The sequence below is a fragment of the Uranotaenia lowii genome, chromosome 3 (genome assembly GCF_029784155.1).
Source record: "Uranotaenia lowii strain MFRU-FL chromosome 3, ASM2978415v1, whole genome shotgun sequence".
Taxonomy (NCBI): Eukaryota; Metazoa; Arthropoda; class Insecta; order Diptera; family Culicidae; genus Uranotaenia; species Uranotaenia lowii.
The window spans coordinates 119,638,752-119,662,583 of record NC_073693.1 but is presented as its reverse complement, the minus strand read 5'-3'; the positions used below and the strand labels follow the sequence as shown (position 1 = coordinate 119,662,583).

At 42.4% G+C, this 23,832-nt stretch overlaps 2 protein-coding genes across 2 annotated transcripts; one reads left to right on the top strand and one right to left on the bottom strand.

The window, feature by feature from the left end:
* Positions 1-435: 435 nt before the first annotated feature.
* Positions 436-1,671, bottom strand: LOC129752555 (uncharacterized). Its single transcript, XM_055748330.1, has one exon. It carries the CDS (start codon positions 1,669-1,671, stop codon positions 436-438), a length of 1,236 nt encoding a protein of 411 aa, XP_055604305.1.
* A 713-nt stretch (positions 1,672-2,384) lies between these two features.
* On the top strand, positions 2,385-3,620 carry LOC129752554 (uncharacterized). Its single transcript, XM_055748328.1, has one exon. It carries the CDS (start codon positions 2,385-2,387, stop codon positions 3,618-3,620), a length of 1,236 nt encoding a protein of 411 aa, XP_055604303.1.
* Positions 3,621-23,832: the final 20,212 nt, after the last annotated feature.

The following is a 23,832-nucleotide window of genomic DNA, read 5'->3' as shown; positions in this document are numbered from 1 at the left end:
CCTACGTTTCGGCCATGATCTTGGCCATCATCAGGGATATCTATAAATTTATTTCATTGAAAACATTTTGTTTAACATATTTGAAGTAACACAATTTTAAAAAAAGTTCGACTTACAGAGAGTGTACTGTTTGTCAATTGGTAGAATCCTGGCTATTGTATTGTTGTTGTTTTTCCTTTTTTCCTTCCGATCTGTTTAATTTAATTTAGTGAACAATATTAATTTACCTGAATTTAGTGTATGGCACGAAAAGATGTACATACCAGTGTAAATTGAGTAATTAATCACTTTTGAGAAATGTTACGGTTGTTTTTAACTTGTCTGTCTTCTAGCTATCACTTCTTGTACGATGTTTTATCTGTGGTTACAATTATTGGAGATGGATTCTGATGTGTGGTTATCATTTGTGTTGATGTGTAAGTGAGATGCGTTTGTTTATGCTATGGTTGAATGTGGTTTGTTGTTGATCATACTTGTTTTGTGAAGTTTTCTCCCTCTCTGAATTTTCGTATTTGATAGTAGTCCCGCGTAGATAACACTAACACCCTGGACATCTTTGCGTGAATTTACTGCGTGTGGTTCTGTGACTATATGAAAACATTCCAGCATGTCCAATGTGTGGGGATTATGTGTCCGATCTACAATGTTTACATTTTTCAGGTCAAATCGGTGCTTGAAAGTAATACAGTGTTTAAGGAGAGCAGTTTTCTCTCCTAGCTGTATTACTTCCTGATCTGTGTATTCGTGGCCAACTCGAAGTAGCTTCTCTAGGGTGTTTATGTTCGATTTGTGTCCATACATACGTTGCGTGATGCTGTTAGTGGTCTTTCCCACGTATCTTCCTGGGCATGTTTCGCATGGGATCGAATATATACAATTGTGGATCTGTGATTTGCTTATGGGGTCCTTCATTTTAGTGAAAAAATTATTGACGGTATGGGTGTTTCTGTTGGCTATTTTGATGGCTGGATATTGGGTTTGTAGGGCCTTGCTTATCTGTTGGCTTAGACCTGGTATGTGTGGTAGCGAGAAATACGTGATTGGTTTTTCGATGATTGGTGGTTGAGGAATTGGCGGTGGTGATGGAGGTGCAACAGGAGGTGGTGATGGTGGCGGAGATATGGCTGGTGGATTCTCTTCGGGTTTCTGTTGTTTGTTTTGATATGTTTTTTCGTTCTGTGTTGTACGGCGAAATAGACGGCTTATGAGTTTTGGAGGATAGTTGTTGCGTTTGAGATGATCGGTGATTATTTGTTGTTGTTTTCGTGTTTCCATTCTGCTGCTGAGTTTTGTCACTCTTTGTATGAAATTGGATGCGACGTTTATTTTTTGGTGCATACTATGGAACGACAGAAAGTTTAGCATTCTACCTGAAGAGATAGGTTTGCAGTACCATTCGGTGTCCAGTGTGTTGTTCTGATTTCGAATGACTGTCATATCTAGGAACGGGAGACGGCCATCGGTTTCTTCTTCTGCGGTGAATTGTAGATGTTCATCATAGCTGTTGAATATTTCTAGTGTTGACTGGATTTTATCTTCTGGGAGAATAAGAAATAGGTCGTCCACATATTTTTTGAGAATGATGACAGGAAAATCTAATTTGTTGATAGATGTTTCGAGAAGTGTGTTCAGTACGATATCCGCTAATATGGGTGATAGGGCACTACCCATAGCTGTGCCAAATTTTTGTTGATATATTTTAGTCCGGAACATAAAGTAGCTGGAGCTGGTTAGGAATTCGACTATTTCAATAAAAAGGTCCAAGTTGATGTCTGTTACCTTTTTTATGATGTCCCAGTTTTCTATTATATCCCTTATTACTAGGTTTATCGGTACGTTTGTGAAAAGAGATACTACATCAAATGAAACCATTTTATGCCCAGGGGGTATGGTTAGCTCCCTTATTTCCATACTGAAGGTGTAGGAATTCGTGATGTTGTATTTCCCAACTATCGCTGATTGTAGTATTCGACCAATATATTTGGATAGACGGTCAACCAAAGGCCCACAAAGCAAACCTCCCACTGAGACCAGTCGTACCAACGATAACCAGCCCAACTTACAATCTATCCAAATATATTGGTCGAATACTACAATCAGCGATAGTTGGGAAATACAACATCACGAATTCCTACACCTTCAGTATGGAAATAAGGGAGCTAACCATACCCCCTGGGCATAAAATGGTTTCATTTGATGTAGTATCTCTTTTCACAAACGTACCGATAAACCTAGTAATAAGGGATATAATAGAAAACTGGGACATCATAAAAAAGGTAACAGACATCAACTTGGACCTTTTTATTGAAATAGTCGAATTCCTAACCAGCTCCAGCTACTTTATGTTCCGGACTAAAATATATCAACAAAAATTTGGCACAGCTATGGGTAGTGCCCTATCACCCATATTAGCGGATATCGTACTGAACACACTTCTCGAAACATCTATCAACAAATTAGATTTTCCTGTCATCATTCTCAAAAAATATGTGGACGACCTATTTCTTATTCTCCCAGAAGATAAAATCCAGTCAACACTAGAAATATTCAACAGCTATGATGAACATCTACAATTCACCGCAGAAGAAGAAACCGATGGCCGTCTCCCGTTCCTAGATATGACAGTCATTCGAAATCAGAACAACACACTGGACACCGAATGGTACTGCAAACCTATCTCTTCAGGTAGAATGCTAAACTTTCTGTCGTTCCATAGTATGCACCAAAAAATAAACGTCGCATCCAATTTCATACAAAGAGTGACAAAACTCAGCAGCAGAATGGAAACACGAAAACAACAACAAATAATCACCGATCATCTCAAACGCAACAACTATCCTCCAAAACTCATAAGCCGTCTATTTCGCCGTACAACACAGAACGAAAAAACATATCAAAACAAACAACAGAAACCCGAAGAGAATCCACCAGCCATATCTCCGCCACCATCACCACCTCCTGTTGCACCTCCATCACCACCGCCAATTCCTCAACCACCAATCATCGAAAAACCAATCACGTATTTCTCGCTACCACACATACCAGGTCTAAGCCAACAGATAAGCAAGGCCCTACAAACCCAATATCCAGCCATCAAAATAGCCAACAGAAACACCCATACCGTCAATAATTTTTTCACTAAAATGAAGGACCCCATAAGCAAATCACAGATCCACAATTGTATATATTCGATCCCATGCGAAACATGCCCAGGAAGATACGTGGGAAAGACCACTAACAGCATCACGCAACGTATGTATGGACACAAATCGAACATAAACACCCTAGAGAAGCTACTTCGAGTTGGCCACGAATACACAGATCAGGAAGTAATACAGCTAGGAGAGAAAACTGCTCTCCTTAAACACTGTATTACTTTCAAGCACCGATTTGACCTGAAAAATGTAAACATTGTAGATCGGACACATAATCCCCACACATTGGACATGCTGGAATGTTTTCATATAGTCACAGAACCACACGCAGTAAATTCACGCAAAGATGTCCAGGGTGTTAGTGTTATCTACGCGGGACTACTATCAAATACGAAAATTCAGAGAGGGAGAAAACTTCACAAAACAAGTATGATCAACAACAAACCACATTCAACCATAGCATAAACAAACGCATCTCACTTACACATCAACACAAATGATAACCACACATCAGAATCCATCTCCAATAATTGTAACCACAGATAAAACATCGTACAAGAAGTGATAGCTAGAAGACAGACAAGTTAAAAACAACCGTAACATTTCTCAAAAGTGATTAATTACTCAATTTACACTGGTATGTACATCTTTTCGTGCCATACACTAAATTCAGGTAAATTAATATTGTTCACTAAATTAAATTAAACAGATCGGAAGGAAAAAAGGAAAAACAACAACAATACAATAGCCAGGATTCTACCAATTGACAAACAGTACACTCTCTGTAAGTCGAACTTTTTTTAAAATTTTGTTACTTCAAATATGTTAAACAAAATGTTTTCAATGAAATAAATTTATAGATATCCCTGATGATGGCCAAGATCATGGCCGAAACGTAGGACACTGAGAAAATGTGCTGTTTCTAATTTTTGTTCAAAAATACATGACTGAGAAGCCGAAACGTCCTATATATAGATCTTCCTTTAAATTAATAAATTTGGTTTACAATCTCTCTCCTGATCCATATCGGATCGCACGGTGATCTGTGACTCATCAGCTGACGACGTGAAGTCACCCTATCCACTATATTTCGCGGCTTTAATACTACTCCCTACGAGTTCGACTGCGGAGAAGGTAAAGTCTTATCCCCGCAGCTTCTTTCGTAGTGCGTTCTACTCGGATACTGTGGAGGTATCCTACACAGCGTTCGTGACGTACCAAGCAGCTCGGCATACGCAGAAGGTACAGTCTTATCTTTGTATTCTTTACTGATAGAATCGGACGCACTCAACTCGAAAGCCCCCCGCCGAAAGGGAATTCTACTCCGATCTTCCTCCTTCCTTTGGCTGGCAACCTTAAGACTGGCCCCAACTCTGTAGCGGTCGCACCATTTAAAATTTTGAATTGGATAACTGTTCGAATCTCGAATCGTAAACGCCAAAATGTATGCAACTAAGCAGTGAAAGCACTGAATGTTCCCATCCCTTAATCGAAGCTCATCTCGAAGGGATGAGGGTCAAGCTTACTCCCCCAAGTCGACCCATAGGCTATTCCAAGAGGGTTGGAAAGAGACAGGAAGACCCGAATTACGGACCAATAGCGTGCGACTTATCCAATTTTAAGAATTCCCGAAGATTTTCTAAAGATGGATCGGGAAATGACGTACTTCCGTTAAAGTCGTACGCCCGAGATGGCTTTCCCTAATCTGAGGATACATCTTACAGAACACTTTAATCTGGTTCGTGAGTGAGCACGGAAGTGCACTTTTGATCGCGTTTCGATTTTTTTATCTAATTTTAAATTTCAATTAATTTTGCTTTGATAGGTAAATTTAGTGATGTGGCTTTAATTTTATTCGAAACTAAAATTTCTAAATTTACAGTAGTTCGCCAATTAAACTACTAGTGCGAGATAGGGCAGAGAATTTGTGCGAGAATAGAAAATTGTAGCAGGTAAAGTCGTGCGTTGTAATTTGACCGCGAGTTGTGGTGCTAATAGTACTGCCGTATTGGCAAAAAAGTATCGCCCGATCTAGCGAAGCGGAGGAGTTTTGGCCGCCCACGAACCGGACATTCCGACGGTAGGTCGGAAAAGGGCCCCAACCGTCAACCCGGGGTCCTCACCCAGTGCAACGAGGCGAGGTCCATTCGCCGCCGACAATCAGATCAGCGTTCTACAAGCTGTTTCCTAAACAGCATCGACGACGACCGAGCAGCTCAATAGCGGTTGTGAACAGCAGCAGACTCGACAACGACACACGAGATTGCCACGAGGTAAAGCCAACCCGGCTACAATTGGTGAGTCATTGCCCTCATGTGCCTATTCCAGTATTTTCATACCCATCTTCGCAGTGTGTCGTCCATCTTTCATGCAACGGATCACCTTGCAGAATCCGATTTTTCCCGGACCGCTTACAAAGCGTCGGACGCGTCCGTAAAGTATTTTGAAAGTGGTTGACAAATTTCCGAGAATTTAAAAATCTTATGCATAAGTAGAGAATTTATGGAAGTCCCACTATGAATTTTTCGAATTCCGATGCACTAGAACGGGGAATCCCCATGCGGAATAACATCAGCATCAACAGCACCTCGGTCTAGACCAATAGCCAATCTTTTTTAGTAGAATTCTCGCACGCACCGATAGGATAGATGGTAGAAAAATAAAACTAAGAAGTGAAATATTGTAAGCCAAATCTGTATCATTAACTACCATGCGTTCACTTCAGTAGTCAATGAAGTTGCGCAAGAAAGCGCCTTTCGTTATGCTAGCATAAATAAACACATTATAGCAATAAACACAGTATAATGCAAATTCCTAATCGACAGAATTTTTAGTCAAAGATAAACTTGAAATCCCATCACTCGGGTTCGGATTAACTTTTCGAGTAATGGCCTCGCGCCTTGATAATGAGTAGCTTGGTGTACTTCTGTAATTGTTTGTGGGTCGGATTGGAGTAACTGTAGGCCAATGAAGATACCTTTAGGTATGAGCGAACTCTTACCGCCTCATCTTGGCTTTGAATCTGGTTTCGGACGAATTGGTAGAGTGTGACCGAGCTCCCGCTCGAGCTTTTGGGTCTTAATTTGTAAGTCACCTGGATCGGTCCTTAATCCCTTTCGGATTAACATATGGACTCGCCTTGACGAGAGTCTCAGCCGGGCAATTCAGACCTTGGTGTGTGGTCTTCGATTTCGGTCGGAGTGGCGCATAAGCTACATGCTTCACGAAGGGACCATTCAGTGCTGGCTACTATTTGGCAACCACAGTGGGTTTTAAAGGTTAGAACCCCCCGCGGTTACATAATTGGCGCCCAATCGCAGGTTTTAGATGCATACATTAGGTTTTCTGGATTAAATAATTATTTTTTGGACTTGTTTTTGATCAATAGCGTCTTTTTGAAAATCTTTTCTATGTACGGATAAGTTGGATATATTTAAGTTTCTTAGGTCTCAGTTTGGTTCATCAGTTCGTATGGATTGATCCATACAGTTAAGGATTGCGTGTGTTTAAATTTTTGCATTTAACACACTGTTTAAGGATCGCTTATTTTCTTTCGGAGTGTTTGGAAATAAATTTTCATAGTCAGAAGTGTATTGTTAATTTTATTTATCTTCATTTATTTTTTTTTCTTATTATTTATTTCATATTTATTTTACATTTTACAAATTTTCCTTATTTCAATTTTTTTTCGAATCTTAATTTTTTATTTTATTTTTTTAAATCTAATCTTAATTTATTATTATTATTTTGGAAGTTTTCTGATTTGAATTGTTTTTTATATATATATATATATATTTTTTTTGAATTTCTAAACTGGTTTTTTTCTGAACTTCACACCAGTAGAGTTCAAATTCAAAATGGGGTCAAAGTTTCCACAAGTGGAACATCTGACCAATGATGAGGTCGAATACGAGCTAATGATTCGGGGAAAAGCGGCTGGTTTTCAGGGGAATCAAGAAGAGAAATGTCGGATTTTACGCAAATGTTTTCACGAAGATGCGAGAAGCGGAAAAGAGTACGCGTCGCCGTATACGATTGACCAGGAGTTTGACAGAATAGCTGGAATCGTAAATGAACTTAGGAAAAGGTTGGAGAACGTCCCGGACGAGCGTAGTGTTTCTAGGCTCAAACATTATCTTCTTAGGGTATTGAGAAGTACGGCGGACGATCAACCTTCAAAAGAGATGGTCAAGGAATTGGCCTCAGATATCCGGGGAATTTTAATTAAATTCGACACAGAAAGATCGATAGGAACGGTTAAAGCTGAGGTTGTAAAAGAGGCAAGGCCTAGTTTTCCCACAGAGACAGAACCCATTACCGGAGCAGCAGCTGCTGAGCTGAACATCCCACAGAACATAGGCCCTTATTCTGCGCCGCGCATGAGGTGACGATTATCACGTCACCTCGAGTCACCGTGAGATTTGTCACCTTATTCCCGCAGTCGATGTGGGTTAAGTGACAGAGGTTCATTCATATTGAGTGACTGAATGAACACATCTGTCAAAATGGCCAAACTTGTTCTGTTTTGTTTTGATTTTGGTCGCGCTTCGGATTTTCCGAATCAATTTTCAAAAAAACGAGTTGGAATTCCGGGTTTTAAAAGGCCACAATCGAATTGTACGGCAATGGCAAGCTGCTTGACAAAAAACAGGGCGAAATGGTGTGGTCCAAATGCATTATCCAAGGATGAGTTCGGAACCTGCACCGAGTTGAAGGAGGAACCATCAAATGGGAAAATCGAAGACCCGAATATGTCACCCGAACCAACGGTACATAAAGAAGCGGATTCAAGGCCGAATTCCGAAGTGGGATCAGGTAAGTAAAGTGGTTTTCGTTTTGTGCTACAAGTTGCTAAAAATGCTGTTTGCGTGAAATTCGTTGGATGACCTTCAATTTCACCAAAAAAGTTTTTGTGATCCCAGAAAAAGTGCTATTATTCGCATCAACAACAAGTTTTCACCCTAAACAACATTAAACTGATTATTTTATCAATTGTCCTCAAGGAAACAAACAGTGAGCTGGCCTCGATGGTCATGATCGAGCTGCTCGGAAAGTACACGGACGAAATTACCAGCTACGCCCGGGAGGATGCCATGAAGTGATGATCCTAGCCGATCCAAACACATTCCTGCTGGATCCGTAGCTGTCGCTGAAGCCGGTCCGGTTCCTCGAGGGAGAGCTGACTCACAATCTGCTATCGGTGTTAGTGTCCGAGAAGCTTTTTGCAATTTCTTCCAAATTTTTAAAAGACGTTTTCAATAAAAAGTTTTATACTTAATTAATTTGGTTAAAATACTCTCTAAATAAACAAAAAATAGAAATAGAACTTAATTAATTAGTGTTAACACTTTAATTTAACTATTTAGGGCCTTTCATTCCCACGTACATAAATTTTCTGTTAAATTTCTATTTCGTCACCACCTGAAAAGGTAACGACAATCCTCACCGATTGCCGAATTAGTTCAGCGATTCTAGATTTGTTCGTGAAAATTGTTTATAAAATGGTACTTTTTTAATGTTGTTGAACATTTAGAGCCAAATTTTTCCCTGTTCCATAAATTTTTCATTGAATTTCTATCTCGTCACCACCTGAAAAGGTACCGACAATTGTCACCTAAAATCGTCACCCGAATGCGACAAATCTCACCCACGGTGACTACGAGAATAGGGTAAGAACTCACAAAGTTCATCCGAAGTGACGATCCTCACCTGAACCGACTGCTAGAATAGAGTGACTTGGGTGACTCGACTATCATCACGTCACGCGAGGCGCAGAATAAGGGCCATAATCTCACCACACCCAACAACATCAACGTTCTGGCCTCCGATGACGTCATTTGGAAACTTTACCACAGCAGGCTACGGTCAACAACCGTTAGGAAACACGATGTCACACCACGTGGCGACCCCTACACATTTTGTACCACACCCTATTTCGTTTCCCACAGTTTTTACACCAGGACATTCAACGATTCCACTTAACAACGGCCAGAACATTCCAAATTGCGTCTTTTCTACCACACCGATACCACACCACACGGGAAGAAACCAGATGGGAGCTATTCCGAAGGTCCAACCATCAAGCACAGGTAAAGAGGACCAGGCAGCGCTACTGAAGAGAATTGCAGAGCTTGAGGAGAAGTTATTGACCATGTGGCAACCAGAAGCAGGAGGGGAACACCGTAAGGCAGAAGCCCAAGGAGTTACCAACGACAGGAAACAGCAGCCACGGAGCTTGTTACCCACACCCAGGCAACAGGACCCGTCTCGTTCCAAGGAAACTCCGGTCAGAACAACCCCAACTTGGACAGGTAGACCATCTAAGAAGAACGCACAACGCAAACCAATACGCAAACCGCAATACTACTATGAAAGCGAAAAGGAGGAGGTTGAAAGCAGCTCCGACAGCATGTCAGACGATGACGAAAGCGAAAGCGAAGAGGAAGTTACAGACGGAATTCGAGACCGGAAATACGCTTCAAGACGGATGAATTCTAGGAACCACTACAGCGAAACAAGGAACACGCGTCACCAGAACAATCGTCGAGAATCTAACAGTTTTTATGGTACACGCTACGAGTCTACAGGTGATGAACGAGAGCAGAGAGGGAGCAGGTATTATCGGCAGACAACCGCGAGGCGTATCAGTGACGCTGAAATACAGAATGCTGACCGCCGTATGGAAAAGTGGCACCTCACTTTCGACGGCGACTCACGACATCGCTCTCTTGAAGACTTTCTACACAAGGTGCGTAGACTTGCAAGAATGGACAGAATTGACGACGATGTACTTCTTCAGAGAATCCACACAATCCTGAGAAATGAAGCTTACGATTGGTATTTATGCTATTCGGAAGAGTTGCAGAGTTGGTCAGACTTCGAAAGACGAATTCGTTACATGTATGGTAATCCAGGAAAGGACAAAGGGGACAAACAACGGATCAAGGAACGGAAACAACAACGCAACGAGACCTTTTTAACTTTTAAAATGGAAATTGAAAGACTCAATAAAATGCTTTTGAAACCGTACAGCGAGCGTAGACTATTCAAAATTATGTTTGAAAATATGCGGCCTCATTATCGATCGAGGCTTTCCTGCAGAGTAGTGAAGACTATGGAAAAGTTGGAGTACTATGCTTATCGTATAGACGCAAATGATCCAGCTTTCAGAGGAACGCGAGAAGCAGGACCTAGACCATCGAATATCCATACCCTAGACACAGCAGAGATACAGGAGAATACTTATTCAGAATATTCGGACGAGGGAGAGATAAACGCGATTGAGGGAGGTCAGGATCAACGCAGAAAGTTCGTAGACAGGACGAAAGCAAGTTATGGCGCTGCGAAGAAGGATGAAGTCACCTCAACAGCGGAAGCTCGCAATAAGCCGATTGCTTATTGTTGGAATTGCAGAAAGCAGGGACACATGTGGAGACAGTGTAAGGAGGAGAAACGTGTGTTCTGCTATGTATGTGGACACCCAGGCAAGACTTCAACCTTTTGTGAGAACCATCCGAAATCCAACCAACAAAACGCGGGAAACTAGTTCTGGAATGCGTGGAAGGGAACAACAACATTCCAGAAATTACAACAGTTCCCACTGATAGGCCTTTTGATGATCCATTCGTTAAAATTTGCGAGGTTAGAATTCAAACTGAAACGTGCCCGCAAATTTCAGTTAGAATTTTCGACACCGATTACGATGCGTTATTGGACTCAGGAGCAAGCGTAAGTGTAACGAGCATTGCGGATATAGGAGAGAAGAATGGTCTGACAATGCATCCTAGTCCGCTCAAAATAGTAACAGCAGATAAAACAATTCATGACTGTCTGGGATATGTACCACTCCCCATTGAGTTCTGCGGCAAAACGAGAGTGGTTCCGACGTTGGTTGTCCCACAGGTTTGTCGAAAATTAATTCTAGGGTACAATTTTTGGAAAACCTTTGGAATTCAACCAATGATGGAAGGGCAACATGGTTTCGAGCGCGTGGTAACAGTTTCGACAAACGAGAACCCGGAAGTGGAGGTTGAGACGTTAGAATCGACCTTACTGCCGATAGAGACCCTGCCTACCCTTAAGCCAACGGACCCAGACGAGACATTAGACATACCAGCATTGGAACCCCCAGAGCCATCCAAAACGACACCAGAAACAGTCGAGACGGAGCATGAGCTGTCCGAAGCAGAACGCTGCCAACTAGTCGAAGCTATTCGGCAGTTTCCGATCACTACGGAGAATCGATTTGGTCGCACTCACCTCATAGAGCACGAGATTGTCCTGACGGAAGGAGCCAAGCCCGTACGATCACCATTCTACAGGTGTTCACCGGCAATCCAGGCCGAGATGGACGCAGAAATCGAAAGATACCAAAAGCTCGACGCCATCGAAGAATGTACTAGTGAGTGGGCAAGCTCATTAGTACCTGTTCGAAAGTCAAACGGTAAGCTGAGGGTATGCTTGGATTCGAGGAAGATTAATGCTTTAACAAAAAAAGATTGCTTCCCTATGCGAGCTATGGGAGAAATTTTTCACCGGTTGGAGAAAGCGAGGTACTTTTCAGTGGTCGACCTGAAAGATGCGTACTTTCAGATCCCACTGAAAGAGGAGTCACGCGATTTCACGGCATTTCGTACCAGCAAGAAATTATTCAGGTTTAAAGTATGTGCATTCGGTCTTACTAATGCGCCTTTCACCATGTGCAGACTTATGTCGACCGCATTGGGACACGACCTCGAACCCCACGTGTTCGTGTACCTGGATGATATTGTGATCGCCACCAATACATTCAGCGAGCACATACGCTTGTTGGGAATTGTAGCGGAAAGATTAGACAGGGCTAACCTTACGATTTCCCTTGATAAGAGTCGGTTTTGCAGAAGACAAGTATCATACTTGGGATATTTGCTCACCGAGAATGGAGTCGCAATCGACAACACCAGGATAGTTCCGATATTGGACTTTGCTCGACCACGTAGCGTGAAGGACATTCGGCGGTTATTAGGTTTGGCTGGCTTCTACCAGAAGTTCATTCAGAACTATAGCCGAATCGTGGCGCCGATATCTGACCTACTCAAGAAGACGAAGGGGAAGTTCACGTGGTCAGAAGCAGCAGAGGTAGCTTTTGGAGAGCTGAAGGGAGCGCTGGTGTCGGCCCCTATTTTGGGAAACCCAGACTTCAGTCAACCATTCGTCATTGAATCCGATGCTTCAGACAATGCAGTTGGTGCAGCATTGATTCAAATCCTCGACAGTCAGCCCACAGTTATAGCCTATTTCAGCAAAAAGCTGAGCAGCACGCAGCGGAAATATGCCAGCGTGGAGAAAGAGTGTCTGGGAGTGCTCCTGGCTATTGAGCACTTCAGACACTACGTAGAAGGAACACGCTTCAAGGTGGTAACAGACGCTAAAAGCTTACTTTGGTTGTTCACCATGGGAGTTGAGACTGGGAACGCCAAGTTGTTGCGTTGGGCCTTGAAAATACAGTCATATAACATCGAGTTAGAGTATAGGAAAGGCAAAAATAATATACTAGCGGATTGTCTATCTAGATCGATAGAAACTATCAGTACAATAACCGTGGACAGGGAACACCAAGAGTTGATTGATAAGATTCAGAAAGAACCGGGAAACTTTCCAGATTTTCGCGTAGTGGATAATCAAATCCTTAAATATGTCAAAATTCCTAATAGACTTGAAGACCCGCGGTTTGAATGGAAAAGCTACCCTCCGAAGGCTCAACGAGAAGAGATAATACGAGCAGTCCACGACCAAGCACACTTGGGGACTGAAAAGACGCTTGCATCGTTAAGGGAACGGCATTTTTGGCCTTTGATGCGTAGCGATACGAAGAAGTTTTGTCAATCCTGCCTAACATGCCAAAAGTCGAAAGCAACAAACCAGAATACGACACCACCGATGACGAACCAAAAGAAGATGGCCGAACATCCGTGGCAGTTCCTTACAATGGACTATGTAGGCCCCTTACCAGTTTCAGGAAAAGGAAGGAACACCTGCTTTCTGGTAGTGACCGACGTGTTCTCGAAATTTATCCTTGTACAGCCATTTCGACAAGCTACAGCTGAAACACTGGTCCAGTTTGTTGAAAATAACATATTTTCATTATTTGGAGTACCAGAGATCATCCTATCAGACAATGGGACTCAATTTGTTTCGCACCTGTTCCAGAACCTTCTAAAAAAGTACGCGGTAACACATTGGAGAACTCCAAATTATCACCCTCAGGTTAACGACGCAGAAAGGGTGAACCGAGTGATAACAACAGCGGTTCGCGCAACAATTAAAAAGGATCACAAGGAATGGTCGAACAATCTACAGACGATTGCGAACGCGGTGAGAAACTCGGTACACGAAGCAACCAAATATTCGCCCTACTTTGTACTGTTCGGAAGAAACATGATTTCGAATGGAGCGGAGTATCGTCGTCTTCGAGATGCGTCAGTAGCGGATGATGGTCAGTTGGGTGCGGAGGAGAGGGAAAAACTTTTCGAGGAAGTGCGTAAAAACTTAAAACAAGCCTATGAGAAACACGCTTCACATTACAACCTCAGATCAAACGCGAACTGTCCAACCTACGCGGTGGGAGAAAAGGTCCTCAAAAAGAACACCGAACTATCAGATAAAGGTAGAGGGATCTGTGGTAAACTGGCTCCTAAATACCTGGAAGCTATAGTCAAAAGGATTGTGGGCAGTCATTGTTATGACTTGGAATCTCCAGACGGGAAAAGATTGGGGGTATTTAATTGTAAATTCTTGAAAAAGTTTACCAATTCACCGGGAGTAACTTAAAAGGTATTAGAAGTTTAGCTATGTAGCCCTATTTTCATAGGAGGGACCAATGCGCCAGGAAACATAAGCTCTGGTTGCTCAAAATATTGTACAGCTCTTTTAATTGTGAACATATCTAAAAGGATCGTGCCTTACCACAAAAACAGTTTCACCTACTGGAAGGAACATTAAAAGTTAGCTGGAAGCAAGATACAAATTACCACGATAAGTACTTCGACTTTTCATTTGGTTCGATTGCTATAGTAGCATGTATAGCCTTCCCCTCGACCAGAAGAATAGAGTGAGTCCATCGGTTAAGCCGCTTGGATGATGACCTACCCAACCATAAAACTCGGAGCCAAATGGCATTGATGAGGAGTACAGTTTGGAAGCCTAGCGTGAGTTCAGAAGTGGGGAAACCTGAACGCTGATCGCCCTAAGTCTCATAAGTCCTCTCACAGAGAAGACCGTGTTGAGCAACCGTAGTCAATCGAGCTGGCTGCTATAGTAGTTCAAATCAAACGAAAAGTTAAAGGAAGAGTGAGCATCTCGAAACTAAATTAGACAGCGAAGAGATATATCGAAACCTAACAGAAAACAACCGATTTAAACGATGTAAATATAGCTATAAGAAATGAGAAGAGGAGTGCAAATCTCCTTAAATATTCCCTAGCCTTAGTTTTTTCTCAACCCTTCTCATTAATTTTCACAATATTTTCTACTTAAGTGACGTTAGTAGTAGTTCACAATTATTTCTTATTTTCTATGTTAGTACTTAAGCAAAAATTTAATATTATAGTGAATTTACATAGTTGAGTATTGGCTGATTTTTCTTAGGCTAGTTAAAATAAAGTTTACAATTTTTTAGGCTAATACAAAATTTGAATTCTTTCACGCATACATCGAAATTTGATTTTTTTTTGCGTGGGTGTGGCTTTAAGCGCTTACCTTTTTCTTGTCCTCCAGTATTTTGGTTGGGCGAATTCAGAACAGCCACGAGGGACCAACTGAGAGTAGGGGACTGGTGGTTGGAGTTCCACAGGTGCAGTCCAGGCGGGGAAACGGAAGTGGGAGGGCCAAGTCCAGAAGTCACATGGGGGGGGAGGCCTTTGACAGCGGAACCGACTTCGGGCGACACCTAAGGAAAGGAAAAGCTGTTAATGAATTGCATTGAGAAGACTTACCTTTTATCGATACAAGAAAATAAAACTGCTTCGCTGGTTCGGGAATCGGAGTAGGCCACCTCGGAGAGGAGTCAACCATTCGAAACAGGAAAAAGCAACCAGATAGAACCGGAGAATTAACCGAACGTCTCTTCAGTGGAAAGGCGTTATCGAACGGGACCTAAAAGTAAAAGAGATGAGAATGTATTGCGGCAAAATACCTACCAGGGAGTGACACGGTTCGAAAAAGCAGCACATCGATGCTAGACACCATCGCCCCCGTTCAAGTTGCACCAGCCGTCTGTGAAACATCAGTCTCCGAAAGTAAACAAAGCTCCTCTTCAGTGGGTAGGGTGAACATATTTCCGGATCATTTACGGCCTAGAATAAGGAAAATTTCAGTAAATTTGATTACTTACCAAGCTTTTAGTTTGGGATCAATTTTCGAAAGTTATTTAGGAAGAATAAACGACGGAATTACCGTATTTTTTGGAAGAATTCAGCAGCAATTGCAAAAACCACACTTCTCACTTGGAAAATTTGTTTTCTTTTGTTGACATTTCTCTTTCGCACTCGTTATGGTTGAGAATTGAATCTAGGGGTGATCAAAATTTATGGGGTGGGTAAAATCACATAGGCGTTACGTTTTAGTTAACTGATTAAATTTTATTTCGGTGTTGAAAATGGAGCCTGTGATTTAGTACGGTATTACGGTTTGATACTAACCGACCAGAATGACCCAAGCTGTTGAATGGTCGTTAAATAAAATAAACAAACAAACAAACGGTTTGATACTTATGTCATATTTGACCGAGACTGTTCGGGGTTATTGAACATAAACAAACCAGTGAATTGATTGTAATAATGGTTAAATCATCAGATGTCGAGTTTGGTCGAAGAGTTCGGCGTTTAAGACACTGATGCGAGTAACCGAAAGCGTTACGAAATCGGTATGGAGTGTTGAGGGGTGATGAAATTCGAAACAAATTAACCAAATAAGTTTGGAGTACGAATCGAATGTTATCAGGAATTATATATGAATAAAAAAAATGCTTGCGGTGAATCTGAGCGGCAACTGTGTTCCCGAAATGGAAATAAATCCGACTCAGAGGAACCTGACGGGAATGTGGGGAACCATAGCGGAAGTAAAAGAGAAATGTTAATCCAAAAGACCAAACATAGTTTTCGTCAGATTTCGTAATCGAGGAACCAATAATCTTCATTAGACATAAATTTAGAGACATAGTAAATTGTACATAGACATTTATTAGGAATAAAAATTTTAAATAATAGTTTTCCCTTACGAAAATTTGGTTTTGCTCCGAAAACCAAATTTTCGTAAAACAAGTCCGGTGTTATGTAGCGGTCGCACCATTTAAAATTTTGAATTGGATAACTGTTCGAATCTCGAATCGTAAACGCCAAAATGTATGCAACTAAGCAGTGAAAGCACTGAATGTTCCCATCCCTTAATCGAAGCTCATCTCGAAGGGATGAGGGTCAAGCTTACTCCCCCAAGTCGACCCATAGGCTATTCCAAGAGGGTTGGAAAGAGACAGGAAGACCCGAATTACGGACCAATAGCGTGCGACTTATCCAATTTTAAGAATTCCCGAAGATTTTCTAAAGATGGATCGGGAAATGACGTACTTCCGTTAAAGTCGTACGCCCGAGATGGCTTTCCCTAATCTGAGGATACATCTTACAGAACACTTTAATCTGGTTCGTGAGTGAGCACGGAAGTGCACTTTTGATCGCGTTTCGATTTTTTTATCTAATTTTAAATTTCAATTAATTTTACTTTGATAGGTAAATTTAGTGATGTGGCTTTAATTTTATTCGAAACTAAAATTTCTAAATTTACAGTAGTTCGCCAATTAAACTACTAGTGCGAGATAGGGCAGAGAATTTGTGCGAGAATAGAAAATTGTAGCAGGTAAAGTCGTGCGTTGTAATTTGACCGCGAGTTGTGGTGCTAATAGTACTGCCGTATTGGCAAAAAAGTATCGCCCGATCTAGCGAAGCGGAGGAGTTTTGGCCGCCCACGAACCGGACATTCCGACGGTAGGTCGGAAAAGGGCCCCAACCGTCAACCCGGGGTCCTCACCCAGTGCAACGAGGCGAGGTCCATTCGCCGCCGACAATCAGATCAGCGTTCTACAAGCTGTTTCCTAAACAGCATCGACGACGACCGAGCAGCTCAATAGCGGTTGTGAACAGCAGCAGACTCGACAACGACACACGAGATTGCCACGAGGTAAAGCCAACCCGGCTACAATTGGTGAGTCATTGCCCTCATGTGCCTATTCCAGTATTTTCATACCCATCTTCGCAGTGTGTCGTCCATCTTTCATGCAACGGATCACCTTGCAGAATCCGATTTTTCCCGGACCGCTTACAAAGCGTCGGACGCGTCCGTAAAGTATTTTGAAAGTGGTTGACAAATTTCCGAGAATTTAAAAATCTTATGCATAAGTAGAGAATTTATGGAAGTCCCACTATGAATTTTTCGAATTCCGATGCACTAGAACGGGGAATCCCCATGCGGAATAACATCAGCATCAACAGCACCTCGGTCTAGACCAATAGCCAATCTTTTTTAGTAGAATTCTCGCACGCACCGATAGGATAGATGGTAGAAAAATAAAACTAAGAAGTGAAATATTGTAAGCCAAATCTGTATCATTAACTACCATGCGTTCACTTCAGTAGTCAATGAAGTTGCGCAAGAAAGCGCCTTTCGTTATGCTAGCATAAATAAACACATTATAGCAATAAACACAGTATAATGCAAATTCCTAATCGACAGAATTTTTAGTCAAAGATAAACTTGAAATCCCATCACTCGGGTTCGGATTAACTTTTCGAGTAATGGCCTCGCGCCTTGATAATGAGTAGCTTGGTGTACTTCTGTAATTGTTTGTGGGTCGGATTGGAGTAACTGTAGGCCAATGAAGATACCTTTAGGTATGAGCGAACTCTTACCGCCTCATCTTGGCTTTGAATCTGGTTTCGGACGAATTGGTAGAGTGTGACCGAGCTCCCGCTCGAGCTTTTGGGTCTTAATTTGTAAGTCACCTGGATCGGTCCTTAATCCCTTTCGGATTAACATATGGACTCGCCTTGACGAGAGTCTCAGCCGGGCAATTCAGACCTTGGTGTGTGGTCTTCGATTTCGGTCGGAGTGGCGCATAAGCTACATGCTTCACGAAGGGACCATTCAGTGCTGGCTACTATTTGGCAACCACAGTGGGTTTTAAAGGTTAGAACCCCCCGCGGTTACAACTCCTAGACTCTAACATTTTTACCCGCCATGTGCCGATCGAGATCAGCTTATCCTAAACTCGCGCCTGTAACAGCACACGTACAGACTTTTTACGCTTACGACTCAGATGAATTCCGACAATGATGTCATCCTACCCGGCTGGAGTGGCTCACCCGACGGCGAACACCACTCTACCCGAGAGTATTCCACGGCGTAAATACTCTTCTCCCTACGAGATCGATTGCGGAGAAGGTCATGTCTATTCCACGCACGCGACGTACCAAGCAGCTCGGCAAACGCAGAAGGTAGAGTCTTATCTTTGTCTGCTTTACTGCTAGCTTTGGACGCGCCCTACTAAGATGCCCCCAGGTGACGGAGTCACCCTACACTGGTCACAGACTGTTGCTGGTTCCAACTCATAATCCAGGTGAACGCATCGCTTACCACGCGCCACGTTCAACCCGATGGTGGCACTGCATGAAACATCCGTGACCAGTCAAGAACTGCGTCATGCAGAAATCCACCTCTCCATGTTTCCGACCCATCCGAAATCCGACGTAAGGGCTCAAGCGATGAGTCCACAAGCCGCATTCCGAGCTGTCCCACTGGTGCTGTCAGTTGGACATCGAGGCCTCTCTAGCATGTTTCCGCGCATTGGCATGTGCTCCTAGCAGAAGATATCTGCCTCTAATAAGACGGAGATGGGCATAACACCCTCCACAACATCAGCAGCTACCGAGGACACTGTTCGGTATGCGCTGATAACTCGCACGTTCTTCAGCCGCTGCTCGCTGCAGAGCTTCTGCAGCTGCTCAGGGCTGCCGCTCCGTACCGCAAAATGGTCGAGGTTATGCTCGCCAGGACCCTCCTTCTGCTGTAGCGGATCACTGAGTTGTTCGACTTAGGCCACCAGAAGGCTGCGGTCGCCATTGTCGCTCTTTTGCAGGCGTAGTCGACGTGGCCCGTAAAACTCAGCCGGTCGTCGTAGTACTTGATTGCACGCTTGGATTCGATTGCGCACGGGCCAGCTGCAATCGTCCCTAATTGTGTTGAAATCAGGTTTGTGATCAGCACCATCTCGGTCTAGTGGTAAGTCAGACGCGAGCTCTTGGGGCGCATCCAACTATCCACCTTCTCGATCGCTGCTGTGGCAAGTAGCTGGACCTTTTCGGTTGATGGGCCCGATGCCAGGAGAACCACGTCATCGGTGAATCTCACAAGCCTCACTCTAGTGGGGAGACGCAGTCTCAGCAGTTCGTCGTAAACGATGTTCCACTTTACCGGGCCAAGTATCGATCCTAGTGGAACCTCTGCCGAGACACTCATTATCTCCAGTCCCTCACTAGTCACTGGAGTTGACGGTTAGGGAAGTAACACTCCACCATCCTACAGATATATGCCGGAATCCTCATACGAATGAGTGACGACGCAATCGCTGCCCAACTGACGCTGTTGAAAGCGTTCTTCACCACGTCAAGAGTGACCACTGCGCAAAACCGGTCTCCTCTCCTCTTCTTCAGTCTGGCATCTAGCTGCCCCTCGATGACACGTTGAATGGCATCCACCGTACTGTGGCCTTTCCGAAAACCAAACTGTTTATCGGATAGACCGTTCGCAATTCTGGTGTAGAGCTGAATCCTGCTCTGGACCACCTTCTTTAGCACCTTTACAGCAGTATCCAGGAGACATAGCGGGCGATAAGCTGATGGGTCACCTGGTGACTCGTTTTGGCAGGAGCACCAATCGCTGACGCTTCCACACGTCTGGGAAGACTTTCTCATCCACGTATTGTTGCAGTGACGACCGGAACATTTCGGGATGTTCCATGAGCACGTCCTTCACTGCTACATTAGGGATGCCATCCGGACATGGAGCTGTGTTCAACTGGAGGGACGTAGCGATGTCACGCAGTTCCTCCAGCGAAATCTTCTCCTCTTCACTCGTATCCCAAGTAACAATTTAAGCTTTATTATGGTCAGCAAAATATCGTTTGGACTATCGCATTAATCTTCATAAAAAGCTAAAGCGCATTCTATAACATCACCAGGACTCTAATAAAGCCAAAATCAGGCTGTTTAGCCCTACCCTAGAAACGTCATCAAGACATATAATTGTTGGTCATCAATGTTGGTCACCAAAGCTTTTAAAAAGCTATTATTAAACATGTTAGAAATTTTTGTTTTTTTCGGTTCTGTCAGTTCTCGGAGTTTTTTTTTTTTCAGCAATCATAATGGTTGATGAATGATGATTGCATTATTCAGATATGATCTGGTAAAATTAATAGCTAGAAAAACCAATGTTTTAACCATATATTGAGCGTCTTTTCTACTGCCAGTCAAGATTTTAGTTAAACTGTATATGAAAAAGTATCTTAAAATAAATGCGCCTCGTCAAATCTGATGGTCAATCATGATGGAATTGATGGAAAAAGGCCTGAAAAAATATTTTCCAATGCTTGCGTTGTGAATCCATCAACATGGCGTCATTTTGTCCCTTCGATTTTGCAACCAACATGGCGTGAGTCAATTCATAGTTTTATTATGGTTTAATGATGACCCCAAAAAAAGCTACGATTTGACGTTTCTCTCGCAAGCCAACCAATTACACGCTAAGGTTGAGTTCCTCATTTCTGAGTTGTTAATCATTAGTACAGTAAATGAGGACAAACTTTTTGAATGAAAAGGGATTGGTTTTGAATGACCCGTGGAATAAATCATGAGTTGAAGTCAAATTTCATTGTCTGACGCCATCTTGAAATCCAAGATGGCGGCTTCCGCTGATCTTTAAAATGGTGTAAATGACTTGAAATCGCATGAACTCCAACAAAATGGGTATCGGGTGAAAGGGCTAAACGAGTAGAAGTTGAATTTCGCTATCAGACGCCATCTTGAAATCCAAGATGGCGGCATCTGCTCAACTTTTAATGCTTAATGCTGACAAAAGGTCGCATTAAACCACCACTATACGGGTATTGGGTGAAAGGGCTAAACTAGAAGTCGATTTTTTTCTTTCCGACGCCATCTTGAACTCCAAGATGGCAGCTTCCACTGAATTTAAAATACTGTTAATCAATAAAAATCGCTTGAACACAACTTTTTTTCACGTAATACTACATTAAAACTATTATTTTAAGACAATTTAGATCATTTTAAATCACTTTTATTATATTTTCATTATGTTTCTAATGCATTTAGCACTTTTCTTGTTTTGTTTATAGTTTTTGTTTTTTTTTTTTTTTGCCATTTATGTAATTCTATTATTCCTATCATGCTATTATGTTTAAATTGTATTGGCCTTATTCTAACGAAAACTATAAGGCTATGTTGTTTCTGTTAACCGTCTGATTTAGGCACATGTGCCAAATTCGATGTTGCCAAATTCGATGTTGCCAAAATCGAATGTTGCCAAAAACGAACAGGGTCTGTATTGTGGTGGTTTTTGTGGGATTTTCAGTCACTTACAGATTTTCAGAAAAACGCGAAAAGAGATATTTGACTTCTATCATTTAGCCTTAGCACCCAATACAATATATTTGGGAGTTTCATGCTATTTTCATTCATTTACAGTATTTTTAAGTTCAGCTGAAGCCACCATCCTGAATTTCAAGATAGCGTCAAAATGCAAAAATAAACTTTTTATAACCTATCCCAATTGACAAACACCCATATTTTGGAGGTTTCATGCGATATTCAATGATTTAGAGCATTTTTAAAGTTTATAGAAAGCTGCCATCTTGGATTTCAAGATGGTGTAAGATAGCAATATTCGACTTCTACTCGTTAAGCCCTTCCACCCACTACCACCTGGGTTTCATGTCATTTTAAGTCATTCACTACATTTTAAAGTTTAGCGGAAGCCGCCATCTTGGGTTTCAAGATGGCGTCAGATAGCGAAATTCAACTTCTACCGGTTGATTTCTTTCAACTTATACCCCTATAATATAGGTTTTATGCGATTTTCAGTCATTTACAGTATTTTCAAGTTGAGTGGTAGCCACCATCTTGGATTTAAGATGGCGACGGGCAACGAAATTTGTCCTCTTCTCGTTTATTACTTTCAACTAATAACCATATTGTGAAGGTTTCACGATATTTTCAGTAATTTACAGCTTTGAAAATAAAAGCGGAAGCCGCCATCTTGAATTAATGATGGCGTCAAGCAACAATTTTTTTCCTACTATTTGGGCCCTTTCACTCAATACTCAATACATATTGTAAAGATATTCATATCACTTTCGGTGATTTCAAATTTTCAAAGATGTATTTTTTTTTATTTTAACTCAAAACCAACACGCATAACTTACCAAAAATGTGTAAAAATGGGAGATCCAATTCAAATATGTGCTATCTAATCTGAGCGTGTCCTGTTTTGACATCTTGGTCGAGAACTGTCACTAAGTTTTATGGCGGTTTAATAATCATGCACTGAGTGCTATTATAGAACATGCAAAAGAAAGCTTGGAGCAAACTTCTAGGTTTGTGTTTTATTATAGTTTAAAAAGAGCATTCATAACTCTTTCAAAATAACTAAAACAGCATGTTTAATGAAAGTTTTATTAGCGTTTTCAAAACCATCTGAAAACATATGGTCGAAAAAAAATTATAAGCATTCTGCATGACCATAATAAAACCGCCATAAAACGAGCTGCACAAAAAAATGCCATAATTAAACCATAATAAAACTTCCTAATGCTAGTTGGCATAATCTGTGTTACTTGGGATGGGACCCTCGGCCATGTAACTTCCCCGTGCTGTGTGGGAACAGCACGATGACGATTTCTCGCAGTTTGTTCGAACACGATTCCTGTGGATGTGCCACGTGTAAGCTGTCATTGGCATCCTCGCAGAGTTGCTTGAATCGTGCGTTTTTGTTCGCCTTGATTGCCCTGTAGAGGACAGACCACGCAATTGCGTAGGGCACTTTTCGCTCCGATCTCGCTGACGGGGACCTCGCTCACTGCATATGTCGCTTAGCCCGTAGGCAGCTAGTAACTAGAACCATTTTTTTTTATTAGTTGATTACCCAGGTGGAAAATCCTTTTTACCGATTGCATTTCAAGGCACGGCGAGCGACCGAATCCCCCCAGTATGCTACTCTGGGTCCATGGGTGCAATTGGACGACTCATGGTATTAAGTACCCCTACGCCATAAAGTCCACCTGGAGCCTCTGGTCATAATTCTCATCCGGACCTGCATCTAAGGCTGTACCCCAGATGGTAGACCAAGTCCGCGCTTAAGCGCTCATCGGCTAACGCTTGGTTTCCACGACTAGGTATCGTGCGCTCCGCCTCTGTTCGAGACCACTGCAAGAGACCAATGACCTCTCTTCTAAGGACTCGAGATCTTGGTTCCGCTTGGTTTGACTCGAGGTCCTCTCCACTTTGCCCGTCCGTGTGCCGAATCGAGAGCAGCTTATCCTGGACACGCGCCTGTCACAGCACACGTCCGGGGCTTTACGAAA